Source organism: Schistocerca piceifrons, chromosome 2 (genome assembly GCF_021461385.2).
Source record: "Schistocerca piceifrons isolate TAMUIC-IGC-003096 chromosome 2, iqSchPice1.1, whole genome shotgun sequence".
NCBI lineage: Eukaryota > Metazoa > Arthropoda > Insecta > Orthoptera > Acrididae > Schistocerca > Schistocerca piceifrons.
In genome coordinates this window covers 924,425,855-924,439,639 of record NC_060139.1, presented here as the reverse complement: position 1 = coordinate 924,439,639, position 13,785 = coordinate 924,425,855, and the positions used below count along the sequence as shown (strand labels likewise).

Sequence of the window (13,785 nt, the reverse complement as noted above, 5' to 3'; positions counted from 1 at the left end):
CCCGATGTAAAGCTTTGAAGACGGGGCGTGAATCATGCTAGCGTTGCTCAGTTGGTAGAGAACTTGCCCGCGAAAGGCCAAGGACTCGAGTTCGAGTCTCGGTCCGGCACACAGTTTCAATCTGCCAGGAAGTTTCACAACAGCGCACACTCGGTTGCTGAATGGAAACCTCATTCTGGACACAAAAAGTGCTGTTTCAGCAGAATAATGTGCCATCCCACACATCAGCGGTAACTATGGCAACAGAGAGTGAATTTATAACTGAATTAGTTCATCATTCACCTTATTCACCAGACTTAACCCCCAAGTTACTTCTTCTTGTTCCCTAACTTGAAACTTTGGCTCACTGGAGGAAATGCTCATCAAATGGAGAAGTGATAGTTGCATTTAATGAGTGTTTCACGGAGTTTGACAGAACTTATTTCTCTGATGGGATGGAAAGGCTGGAAGATCGCTGGAGCAAGCGGTGTATCCTCCAAAGTACAAAATGTCGACAAATAAGGTGAGTTGTTTAAGAAGCACACTTTTTCCTTTTTTTTACGAAAGTTATTGAAACATCCTCATATTACAAAACAGCTTAAAATCTATTGTTGCACAAAGCCTAATTTGACTCTAACATAATGTGCACTGGGTTAAAATTACACTTGAAAATTTGCAATTAATTTTTCTTTGTTGAATTTACTTCCGTCATCTTCACTTAATGGTTGACACCAGTTGTAATTTGCTGCTGTTATTGTCGTTGTTGGAGGTGGTGGCGGCGGCGGCGGTTGCGGCGGCGGTGGTACGAGTGTGTATATATATATATGTGTGTGTGTGTGTGTGTGTGTGTGTGTGTGTGTGTGTGTGTGTGTGTATGTGTGAATCGTAGCTTTATTTGTATTTAATGGAAAGTGTAACAACTGCGCAGTTAATAAAAGAGCCGTTGCGATAATATTTTGTTATTACTGGGCGTTTTCGTTACTCGATTTCCATTCAACGTTTCATGTTTGGAAAACTTCTAGAAGTTCTTGTATTTGCGCGTGTATTACGGAAGACTGTTTTATTTAACCAAAAGTTAGCTTTCGGTTAGTTTTACTAACGAACATGAAAACTGACTCTTGGTTCGACAGTCTGCATAAGACAATTTACAGCAATAAAAAAACTTTGGTGCATTATATCCGGTTTTCCCGAATGAGGGAATCGTTACAACGGAATCACTTCCGCTTCCTTTTAAAAGACAGCGTCTGTGAAAGTAACTTTGTGTCACCACATACAATTCTCATACATCTACAGAAGCAGGAAAATCCGTATTGCCCGAGACGGCGTTGTGGATAAAGATACCGGAGGTGTGGATTTCAGACCGCCGACCAGCGATCTCCATGAAAATTTCCTGTGGTTTGTTGGTTTACTTTAAGTCCCAAGCCAGAATGATTCCTTTAAGCTCACCGCTGATTTCATAACACAGTCCTTGTTAAATTGAACTAGTGTTCTGTCCCTTGTAACATCGATGTCGATGGCACATTAAAACTTCTTTCTCTTACAAAGGTGTCATCTGACGCATGACAGATGGTTTTATGTCCATTACATAGAGAAAACTCTCATCTCAGACACCTTCACTGTTCTATGTGGGAATATTTACCTTAAAAATCAAGGAATTCAATTTTCATGTGTTCACTCGAACTATAGAAACGAAGGCGCAAAATTTTTGTAACCTACAGATCTTCATTACCTTCTCTCTGTATAGCGCCAAGCACTTTGTCATATCTGTATATTAACATGATGTTCACCAAAACCATCGCCCAGTAGTGCTAAAAACTATGACTTCCTCACTGTTATGACTAACAACATGTTGAAGAGCTGAAACTAACTTTCGTAAGATTCAGCAACAAAATACTTAACTGAGGAACTCAATCTACAGCACATCTGGTGTGACATTTCCTGCGTGAGAATCTACAGGGTGAAGCGAAATTCGCGCACTCGGGCTTCGCAGTGCGACTCCTTACATGCCAGCTATAGAAAAACGTCTCTCGCAAAATTTTGTCCGGTGAGTACATCCAGCAGAAAAAGAACGTTAAAGAGTATCAATCTGGCAACACTGTAACCACATGAATGGTAATTACCTCTGTCAGCACATGTTACTTTTGCTGTACAGTGGGTGCGGTGGATATAGTTTTGGGTTAGTATGCAGGAAGTCAATGGTTCGATACTGGTTTGAGGCATACGTTTTTAATTTGGTAAATTTAGTCCAGGTGGTACGGTACCTGGCATCTTAATCGTTAACGACTGAAGCGGGTCCTTTACAATCGTAGAAATGGAAGATTGGTCAGCTTTCAAAGCAGCTCTTGCCACTTCGTGGGGGTGAATTTATTCGCACCACTTCGTTTACTAGATTCTAAAACCTGTTTTCTTTGTATCCTTCTCCAATGGCATCATAAATTAGTATCAAGTATTATTCTTGCCTCGTTCAGGTCCATTACATCTGGTTAGGGCCTTACGTTACCAGTAGGACTAGCAACGTGCTTTGTGAATACTGTGGATGGTTCCAACAAGAACGGGAAGCCAACGACGATTTCGTGAACACCGTAATATGGCCGGATGAAGCAGCATTCACTCTTGAGGGTGTCTTCAAATATGCACAATGCCTACCATTGGTGTGAAGTTAACCTGTACGTCACCTGGGACCGTGGATATCAAGTTCAATTTGTTATCAGTGACTGGGCTTTGAGCACTATGGGACTTAATTTCTGAGGTCATCAGCCCCTAGAACTTAGAACTACTTAAACCTAGGTGACCTAAGGACATCATACACATCCATGCCCGAGGCAGGATTCGAACCTGCGACCGTAGCGGTCGCGCGGTTCCAGACTGAAGCGCATAGAACCACTCGGTCACTCCAGCCGGCCTATCAGTGACTGGGCCGGAATTTTGGGTGACAGGTGTTTAGGTCCATAGACATTGCCTGACCAGTTGACTGCACGGAGGTATCATGCATTCCTCAAACTATATGCCCGATGCGCTGGAAGATGTTTCACTACACGTTTGGCAGAGGACACGGTTCTAACATGATCATACACCTCCACATTCTGGAATTAATGTGAGACAGTATTTGGACAGAACAGACACAGCGTTCACCTGTCCTAAATCGCCTGGTTTTCTTCCTGTGGGGTCACCTGAAGGAGCACATGTACTTTACTCCCCCGACGAATATGGAAGAATTGGTAGTGCGTGTTGATGCTGCTCTTTTTACTGTGGATGCAGATTTTCTGCCAAGGGTCCAGAGCTGCATGATACGGCGGGTTGCGCAGCGTTTGGACGTTCAGGGAGGTCGCTTTGAGCGTCTATTGTTCTGAGGACGAAGTATTTTGTTGTGAAGGTCATGCGGTCATTAATTTGGACATTATTATTGTCACTGGTTGCTAATGTGCGACATCTGAGCGCTCATATTACATGTAGTGTAAATGATAAGCATATGTTGTGTTATTGTATTGTTCTATCATCTTTACCATTTTGTAGTTATTCTGTCTTATGACAGGTCAGTTGTTTCAACTGTCTGTTTCTTATTTGTCTAACCACGTATTTGTTACGTTCAACGTTACAAAATGTTGTAAATTTAGGATACATGTGGCCTAAGAAATGGTGTATGTTACAGTATGAAATGTCAGAATGAAATTAGGAAATTAAAAAATCCGCCCAAACCCAGGTTCGAACCCGCGACCTCCATGCTAACCCAGAGCTCTATCCATTGCACCAACTGTACGACACGATTAATATATGCTGTTAGAGGTTGTTACCATATATGTGGTTACAGTGTTGCCAGATAGCCGCACTTTAACGTCCGTTTTCTGCCGGCGTAATCGCCGGACGAAATTTGGTGACAGACATTTTTTTATCTCCGGCATGCAAGGAGTCGCGGTGCTAAGCCCGAGTGCCCGAATTTCGCTTCACCCTGTATGAAACACACTCCTCACACTTAATACTCTACTTCATTCCCGTGATTGCTACGGAAGAATTCTGCGACATGTTGAGTATCACACTGAAGTTTTTGTGTTTCAGGAATAGAAAGTAATGATTATTACAGACCTGTACTCATAAAGGTGCTGTCATTTCGTTTCCAGCACTACCCCCTCTAACTGCGCTCGTTTATTTGTAATGACCGTCAATGTCGTGATCGCAACGGTCTGTTCACACATAAAAGGTGAATTAAATTAGCCCTGCCATTGACAATCTGCAACCGCGGGTGACGTGTAGGTTATCTCCCAAGATTGTGACAATACTCCACTGTAACTTAATGAAGGTCTGTATTTGAAATCTAATTCTAATCTACTGGATGCTGATGACAAGTTTGCCGGCCGAAGTGGCCGAGCGGGTCTAGGCGCTACAGTCTGGAATCGCGCGACCGCTACGGTCGCAGATTCGAATCCTGCCTCGAGCATGGATGTGTGTGATGCCCTTAGGTTAGTTAGGTTTAAGTAGTTCTTAGTTCTAGGGGACTGATGACTACAGCAATATAGTCGCATAGTGCTCAGAGCCATTTGAACCATTTCTGACAAGTCTGTTATAAAAACAACTCTCAAACAAACAATGCAAAGTGAACGCGTATAGACATAAAACGGTAACAACTACTCATTAATCAAAATTTGATATTGGCAAAACACGTATGATGTGACTCGAAATCACGCCACCGTTTATAAGACGCAAAGAGTTAAGTGGTTGATATTAATTAACATCGAATTTAAGAAAGCCTCTACCCTTGCTGGTACTAGCAGCAAGGGCTCTGCGATGAAACAAATGGTACTTAACATATTTGCTGTTAAAGAAGAGCAGCTCCGCAGTGGTGATATGGGCGCTGCTACCAGTGGTGGTACAGACGAAGTGCTTTGCGCAGCTAAAGATTCTGACTGCAAGGGGGCGTCAAATGGCGTCTGCATACTCTTTAGGTAGAAGCCACATTCGTACAGAGCCTGACACGAGTAAGATCCGTGCTTGCTCATAGGCCAGGAGCAGAGCCTTAAGTGTGCGATAGTAAGGAGTACTTCGTACTGCCTCCATCTCTACAAAGAAGCACAGGGTCGAATCTTTGCTCACAGAGAGACGAATGATACCACTTTCGAATGCTGAGACTGTACTTCGTCACCTTGCCAGCAGTATCTCGAAACGCTGTCCAGTGAAGTTATGCCCTACTGACACCTTGCCAGCAATGTCTCTAAATGCTATCTAGTGAAGTGCGTCCTACGGACACCCGCCAGAGATCTCTCAAAGTCGCTATACAGCCAGCCATGTCCTATCGACATCCGCCAGACTGTCCCCTCTCCACGAGGAGACCAGTTTAGAGCAAACTTCGCGTCATTAGCATGAACACTTGTGAGGTGAAAGGCTGTGGCGGGGCGGATGTGAAGACTGCAGTTTCTGTAGTAAAACTCGCGGCAAAGTGGCAGTCGAGAATCTGGCGTGTTTACATCTAAGATGGGTGTGTGTCAGCCGTCTTGACAGGAGCAGAATCTTCCTAGTTTCGGCACTGACCGACAGACGGCACTAGTTTAAAATGAGTACGGCCAGTTTGGCGTCCAGCCACGTGATGGGGAAACTCAAACGCCGGCACGCTGGCTCATGGCGGGCTTTCTCCGAGCCGCTTTTAACATAGAGCTAAAGTGAATGTATGATGTAGAAATAAATAAAAACTGATTCCAATGTGGCACAAAGGAGCTTGTAGCCTCATTTTAAAGCAGAAAATTAGCCGGATGTGCTCATATAAACGCGCCTCCACTTGCCCTGGTAGTTTTTGAATTATAATAAATTAAATATTTTAATAACTAAGTAATATTGTAAATTGGACATCTTGGAGACCCTTTGGCAAAATTTTACGAACGAGGTGTCAAATAAAAGGTCCGAATGAGTTGTATTAAGATATCTATGTAACTTTTTTTACATGTTTTACAAATTCAGATGAGGCGCTGGAATGCTGTTTTCGTTATTATAAATGCAGAATTTTGATAAATAAAAATAGGAACTATAATGATAGCGGCAGCACGGAAAAGTAGACATAAGGAAATAGGTAATACAATAATAATATCAGTTATTTATGCATTTAAAGTATTTTAAACAATGAAAAGTTCTATATGAAGAAGACCTTAATTTTAATAATATGAGAATAAGATCTCGTACACAAATTCTGATGAAGAATCTGAATGCAGCTGAAAATTTACGTCTGAATAGAAGTGTTACATGCATTTTATTGTATCTATATTAAGGGTAAGAGTAAATTTTATGTGCAAACAAACTTGACTTGACTTCAGAGTGTTCAAACAGAGGTCTTTTAAGAACGACAAGTTTCTGTGGTAACGTGCAGTTGAGTTGAAAGGGGTAGCACATGTGACTCGCAAAAATCCGTGCACGAATTGGACTTACAATATTTTCGGACCGCGGAGTCGCCTGAACTTGTGATTTTCAGCAGTTGGGTGCTGCTGGACTTTGAAAAATCTCTGTGGTGCGTTTGTGAGACTTGTGAAAATTTCGCGCAAGAGTTGAACTTCGTACCGCGAAGTCGTGTCGAACTTCGACTCTGAACAACCGCTGTGGGACATAGTGATTTCAGCTTGCGGTTGGACTTCGAATTGTGTTTGGTTTATTATTATTTTTCGAGAAGTATTCTCATATGGTTCAAATGGCTCTGAGCACCATGGGACTTGACTATCTGAGATCATCAGTCCCCTAGAACTTAGAACTACTTAAACCTGACGAACCTAAGAACATCACACACGTCAATGCCCGAGGCAGGATTCGAACGTGCAATCGTAGCGGTCGCGCGGTTCGAGACTGAAGCGCCCAGAACCGCTCGGCCACACCGGCCGGAGAAGTATTCTCCGCTCGGAACGTTGTTCATCTTGGGATTTCAGATATTTTAAAAGAAACATTAAGTGAATAATTGCTGAATAATTGTGATTAATATTTGAGTGGCGCTGTTGAACTAACTCGGTAAATATGTGAGGTCAAGTCAAGAACACTAAGCAGTATTTCAGTCAAATCTGTCCAGAACAAGTTAAAATAAACTCCAATTATTTAAAATTGTGTTGTGTTCACCAAAAATTATTCCTGTCTGCTAAAATTGGTTTTTATAAACTTAATATTAATTTAAAATTACTGGGGAAAGTGCAGCGGAATGTGGTTGGCACCCCTAAGACCTAACGTAGCCAATTCAGTTAGTAAGTCCAACCACATTTTACGGAACCCCAAGGGGATGGTATGTAGGTGCTTGGGTGATATCTGTCTTTTGTTTTTCTTGCAGAAGCACGTGAGGGCTCAAGCCATCTAGTTTTACTAGGCTTTGAACTAAAATTATTGTGATCACCCGGTGCAACCAGTGTGTTTCTCCCGATCTCGCGCATAGAGAGAAACCGTAGCACGTCGCAGATGGTTTCTCGACCCAGCGAAGCTCGCAAATGAGTATTTCTCGTCCGTAGTAGCTCGCACTCTCCATACAGCCAATCACCAGCCCAATTACAAATTGAACACCTACCACTCCAGAGATCAAGAAGCTATCAGAGAACCTCGTGCAGCTCATACTCAGTTCAGTAGAAACTTCTAAAACAAACTGCGATACCTCCTCCATTTATAATTCAGCCAATCAGATGCGTTTCTCCGTCTTTTGTCTTTTGTCAGGAATACACCCAGATACCTGGCTTCAGAACTTTCTGCGACCATTAGCCCGCATTTGAGGCAGGCATTCCATGTGCAATCCTCGTGTTAAGAAAGGCAAGTCGCAGTACTTGTAACATCCTATCACTACGGACTTACGGTTTTACCATCATCTCACCCTCAGCTCCTTAGCGATCACAAGTCCATAACGAGAAGCCCCTTTCTACCAGCCTCACGACGGGGCGGCATTATTAGGCCGTAAACGCTCGGCATCCTCTTTTCAGAGCTGTAAAACTTACCTACGTGCAGCATGTGTTCTATGTCCCACGTTCGCCCCGCTGTCAGAGCCAGCGCGAAATTACACTCAAAGCATGCACCTCTACAGAAATGTTAGTACAAGGCTACTCAGTATCAACCAATAAATGCTTAATAATTCAATAACCTCAGCAAAAAAGTCCTATCCCTTACTAAGTAAGTGAACTATGAATTGTCAAAATTATTCTCGTATGGTGGCTAAATTTTGTCGACTTACACAGTATAAAATCTGTATCTATATAGTGCAGACAGTAGCAATTTGCTTCTTTCTCTTGTTTCCAGTATATTTGGTCACATTATGCCACTTGATCCATTGTACTCTATGTACCATGCCAGTAAGCATGCTGTCAAGACCCTGCTTGAAGGGCTGAGGAAAGACCTGGTTGCCAGGAAGAGCAAGATACGATGTGGGGTAAGTTTCAGATGCATTATGTTAATACATTTGAAAGACTCTGAGCAGAAATTGAGCTGTTGATTCTGTGGTCAAGTAAATATACTTCTCAATTATGCAGATTTTTCTAAGCAAGTAAATGTGTATGGAAACTGCCGAAAAGGAATATTAGTGCTGTTAAATAATGGAAATAGTCATGGAAACTCCAAAAATCTGATTTATATCCAGACGGCATATTACTCTGTAGATAACACAGCGTTAAAAAAGACATTATAGGAATTCAGGCTTCAAGACAAAAGTAAGAGGTTAATTAATAGAATCATTACTAACACAATCTCACAGACGACAATTCCACTTTGTAGCAGACTGTATGCCCAACTAAGACTTTCTGTCTGTCTGATGCAATGCTCAGAGTTTCGTCTCGAACCTGAAACCCTGACTTCGGCAACAGAACTCATACTGGCTGAGTTACCCACACAAAGTCCGTCTTCTTATTTCCATCCTACCACTAACTCCCTCCTGTGTTCCAACTCCCTCTTGCGTTCCAAAATTCTTAAGAGGTCCCTAGAGGTGCCTTGCTTCATTGACCTCCCTGAAAGAATGAATATTCCCAAGAAATGTAATGAAATAACCTCCAGTCGGGAGACAATGTTTAGTAAATAAAATTATCAAACAGTAAATACGTGTAACAGTAGTTCTTTATTCCCTGCTAGTATTCCACACATAACAGAAATTCTCAAGACTGGTATGACGTATACATTGTTCAGGAATTACACTTGTAGCGGGGAACTGACCATTTTATTTCCCATGATGAAATCACTCAGAACAGCTTAACCTGCGTTCTGACGCTGTTCCCTCCATAATCTTTCTGCAGGTAAAACCGTAACTTGACAGCTACCCCAGATCTGTTGTTTCATCCACATTGGCCATCTGCTGTCACCCATGGCTCATGTGGTGTCTTTTACCCGCAGTAACTTAACTGCAAAGGTGGAATCAATGTTATATTTTCAAGTGTAGGTCAGGTAGCAGGAACAAAATCGGGACATTGGGCGGAAAGAGAAACCATCGGACATGGAATGGAATCTGACGCTGTCAGAAAATGACAGTAGACCTTGGGATGAATACAAGGCTCAACCGAACAGAAGACAGACTGAAATGCCTGAAGAATGCCAAATCAGGATGCCCACCCCAAAACAGAATCACCTTATCACTTATAATGCCCTCATATCAACCAAACCCAACCTCTGGAAGGCCTGTGCTTAGGAGTTTCCATATCCTTCCCCCCAATCCTGTTCTAGATGGTGTTGAGTTTCCCATAGTATCATCTTGTCATTGGTGTGCTCAGTTTCCAATGTACCACAACGAACAGTCGAAATTAAGTATCCCCACTGTGTCAATAGAGGTTGCAGGCTTCGACCCGTTTTGGAGAATCCCCCTGCAGCGACCAGTATGGATATAAGAATCCAAACTGTGCTCCAGAGGCAGTCTCACACAAGGCACCTCTCACTGTCTGCACCCACCATAATTTGCCTACCAAAAGTTTACAAGGATAATATCCCATTAAGACCCATCATTAACTTCCGAAATGCTCCATCCTACCACTTAGCCCAACAAACATACACACTACTGAAAAACTGTACACAATTGATAACAACAGGAATCTGGAAAACGCAAAAGAATTAATCGACAGAATCAAGAACATACACATACCGGACACAGCAACCTTCATATCATTCGACGTCACATCAACGTACAAATGTATTCCAATAAATGAAACAACCAACATCATCACACAAAGATTAAAACAACAAGGGAACACACCAGACATACACATCAATGAAGTAACTACCATACTCATGACAATAGCATCACAAAATTATTTTGTATTCAACAAAGAATTTTATTCTCAACACGAAGGACTGCCAAAGGGATCACGAATCAGCGCCCTCCTAGCTAGCATATTCATGAACAACCGGGAAAACATGATCTTCAGACACATAATAAAGCAAAAAAACTACAAAGTAATATGCCTGATTGATGAATCACATACACGCATAGAACAGCTACACAATGAAATAAAAAAAATTACGCCATAAATCAACTACACATTACAAACAGAAACTAACAACATACTACACTTTCTAGATCTCACAGTACATACAAACAACACACACAACTTCACAATATTCAGGAAATCGACAACCACAAGCACCATCATTCAGAACCTATCAAACCACACACTGACACATGAGCATGCAAACTTCAGATTCATACTATACAGATTAAACAGAACACCCAAGAACAAACAGAACTACACACAATAACTAAACACAATAAAACAAGTAGCAGTAGAAAATGGTTATACTACCCATATGGTACACAAGTTAAATAAAAAGTATGAAAACAATACAAAAATGAACACATCACACACACACAAACCCTCACCCAGCACAGAACGACACAAAACACAAACAATGATGACACACACAAGACACAGAAGAGCAACAACACACACACAAAACGAAATGCCACATACTCACCTACAATTAAAAGGTTGTTCATAGAATAGGCAACATATTGAAGAAACAGGGACTCCAAATAGGATACAGGACAGAGAACATAACACAGAAAAAGATCAGAACACAAGAAACACCCATTGATAAATTTGACAGATCAGGAACATATGAACTCACATGCAACACTTGCCAGTCAGTGTACATAGCCGGCCGGTGTGGCCGAGCGGATCTAGGTGCTACAGTCTGGAACCACGCGACCGCTACGGTCGCAGGTTCGAATCCTGCCTCGGGCATGGATGTGTGTGACGTCCTTAGGTTAGTTAGGTTTAAGTAGTTCTAAGTTCTAGGGGACTGATGACCTCAGCTGTTAAGTCCCAAGTGCTCAGAGCCATTTGAACCAGTGTACATAGGACAAACATGCAAAAACTTCGAAACCAGACATTCAGAACGTCTCAGAGCTTTAAAAAGCAACAGCTCCCATAGCACATTTGCTGACCACCTTGTAGCCAACAATCACCACCCAACCACAATAGAAACAGACTTACGAATACTAAAACCCAGCCATAGCCCATACAGAAAACTGACCATTGAGGAAAACTTCCATATACAGGTGGCAATAGCAGAAGGAAAACAGGTCTTCAACGAATACAATAGACTCTGCAAGGAACACTATTTAACATATTAAAGGAATTTTACGAATAAAAACAGCACAAACAGATAAAGTCTACACAAACACACACACACACTCCTCCACACACACACGCACTCACACACACACACACACACACACACACACACACACACACACACACACACACACAGACATACACACACACAAAGATAAAACGTAAACAAAATTCAAATTTGGCGCCGAGCTCTCTGGTGAACAAATGAACACTGACTGGGCTGGAACACACAACAAACCACAATCACACTGTATTTTGGTGAAGTGAAAAGTGTTTTACTACGTTATTTGTCGATAATACTTGTTATAGTTACGTGTGCATAACACCTCAGCATGACGCGGAGAATGGAAGTTCTTGCCACACGAAAACCTAAGTAAAAACGAATATGGCCGCCAAAACATCGCGACAAACTAAATTACATTGTAGAAGATAGGTAAACTCCTAGCAAAAAACTTTCTCGTCAACATCATTTGGTTGCAGATGACAAGCTACCTGTAGTAATTAACACACAAGGGATCCAGAAAATTCATGCACACCAAATGTAAAGGTATTTACAAAAAGAAACGATCTGTTGGTTGAACTAAAGATGCACATAGTTTATAATTATTTAACAAAAATGTTCACATTGCAAAATAAATGAAAACGAAAACCCACTGATGATGGCACAGTGGTGCCGTAACATGTTTAGGTACTGAGAAAAAACGGTGTTTCGCATAACTGGCGGACCTCACATTCAACAATTCATGTTTATGACTTTGGCAAATGAGTGTTCATTAAATATTGTTATGTCTTTGGTCTTAAGCTCTATAAATGGTTGTTATGGTGCTAGATGCACAACAACCAGTCCAGGACAACCTTAGATACCATGTAACCATCATTTTTAAGCAGATCCAGCCAGATAGAATGGAGCGTTATAAATATGTTTTTCGTGTGTACTTTAAGGTAGTAAAGTGCTCCAAACCATCATTTTCGGCCAGGACTCCAACATATGGCCACATTTACAGTGCTATTAACAGTAAATGAAGATGTTTTACTTTACCCAGTGGTAGCCAGATCTCGCCACACATTGTGTTTAAAGCTATGTGTCAGCCTTCCTGCACATTTACAGTAGCTTCTTCTTTTTGCAATTGCAGTTCTTATTGTTGCTTTACGGCAGTTGCATTCGACATACACTCCAGTTTTCGATTTTTGTTTTAAATGTCTCCCATTTCCAGTTTTGTTTTCGTACACACAACATAGTAAGTGCACTAAAAGGTGAAATTTCGTTAATTGGGGTGGTTTGAGAGTGTGTAAGACTTTTACTCTTTTTCACTATTTCCGGGTACCAGTCATAATTCGGTGATCTCTATACCCAACGATGTGGTGGAGGACAGTGTCCTAGATTGAGGGAATTACGTTTCTCTTCCTTGAAGGTAGCAATTCTGCGTTGTACTTATGTTGTCTGTGTTGGGGTCAGTGTTCAGAATCTCTGCACAGTTTACACATACATAATTAAGGCCATATGCAGACAGAGCATAACTATAAGCTTTCCTCGGTCTTGAGAGTATGGCAGACTTACCTGAACACCAGTCAGTTTTCGGTTATATTTATTACCCCAGTGGACAAACTAAAGAATGTTGTTATATACCACACAGAAGATAATATGTAAATTATTAGTTAACTGACACTACATGGGTGTAATTGGCACAGAAGATTGGTTGGTTGGTTGGTTGGTTTGAAGAAGGAGACCAGACAGCGTGGTCATCGGTCTCATCGGATTAGGGAAGGAAGTCGGCCGTGCCCTTTCAGAGGAACCATCCCGGCATTTGCCTGGAGTGATTTAGGGAAATCACAGAAAACCTTAATCAGGATGGCCGGACGCGGGATTCCTCCCGAATGCGAGTCCAGTGGCTAACCACTGCGCCACCTCCGTCGGTGGGCACAGAAGACAGTGGATCACATTGTAAATAGTGTTTGTTATATTTAACGGTTTTACACAGAGTCAAATACACGATCCATTCTGTACTAATAAATTGTTCCTTCCAGTCTGGCAATACCTTGTTCCTTAGCCAAGGAAGACGTAAAACTTTCCTGTAGTCACATGTCTGAACGCTTCACAAAATATGTACGGTAGTGTCTCTGATTACTGATCAAAACGTCCTCAGTCCTGGCTTAGAAACCCGCTACCGCTTATGTTTTGATTAATGATCGGCATTGGCGGCGAACAAGTCCAGCATACGAAGTCACACTCATTCTGCCAGCGGTCTTGGCAAAGAGGGATGACGAA

The 13,785-nt window shown here is 41.9% G+C and overlaps 1 protein-coding gene across 1 annotated transcript in view; it reads left to right on the top strand.

Annotated features, from left to right (window-relative positions):
* LOC124777396 (dehydrogenase/reductase SDR family member 11-like) overlaps nt 1-13,785 on the top strand; it is a 63,880-nt gene that overhangs the window by 32,144 nt on the left and 17,951 nt on the right. Inside the window, exon 4 of the mRNA XM_047252788.1 lies at nt 8,209-8,338. Within this exon, the coding sequence (XP_047108744.1) occupies nt 8,209-8,338 (130 nt within the window). The remainder of the gene's footprint in view (nt 1-8,208; nt 8,339-13,785) is intronic.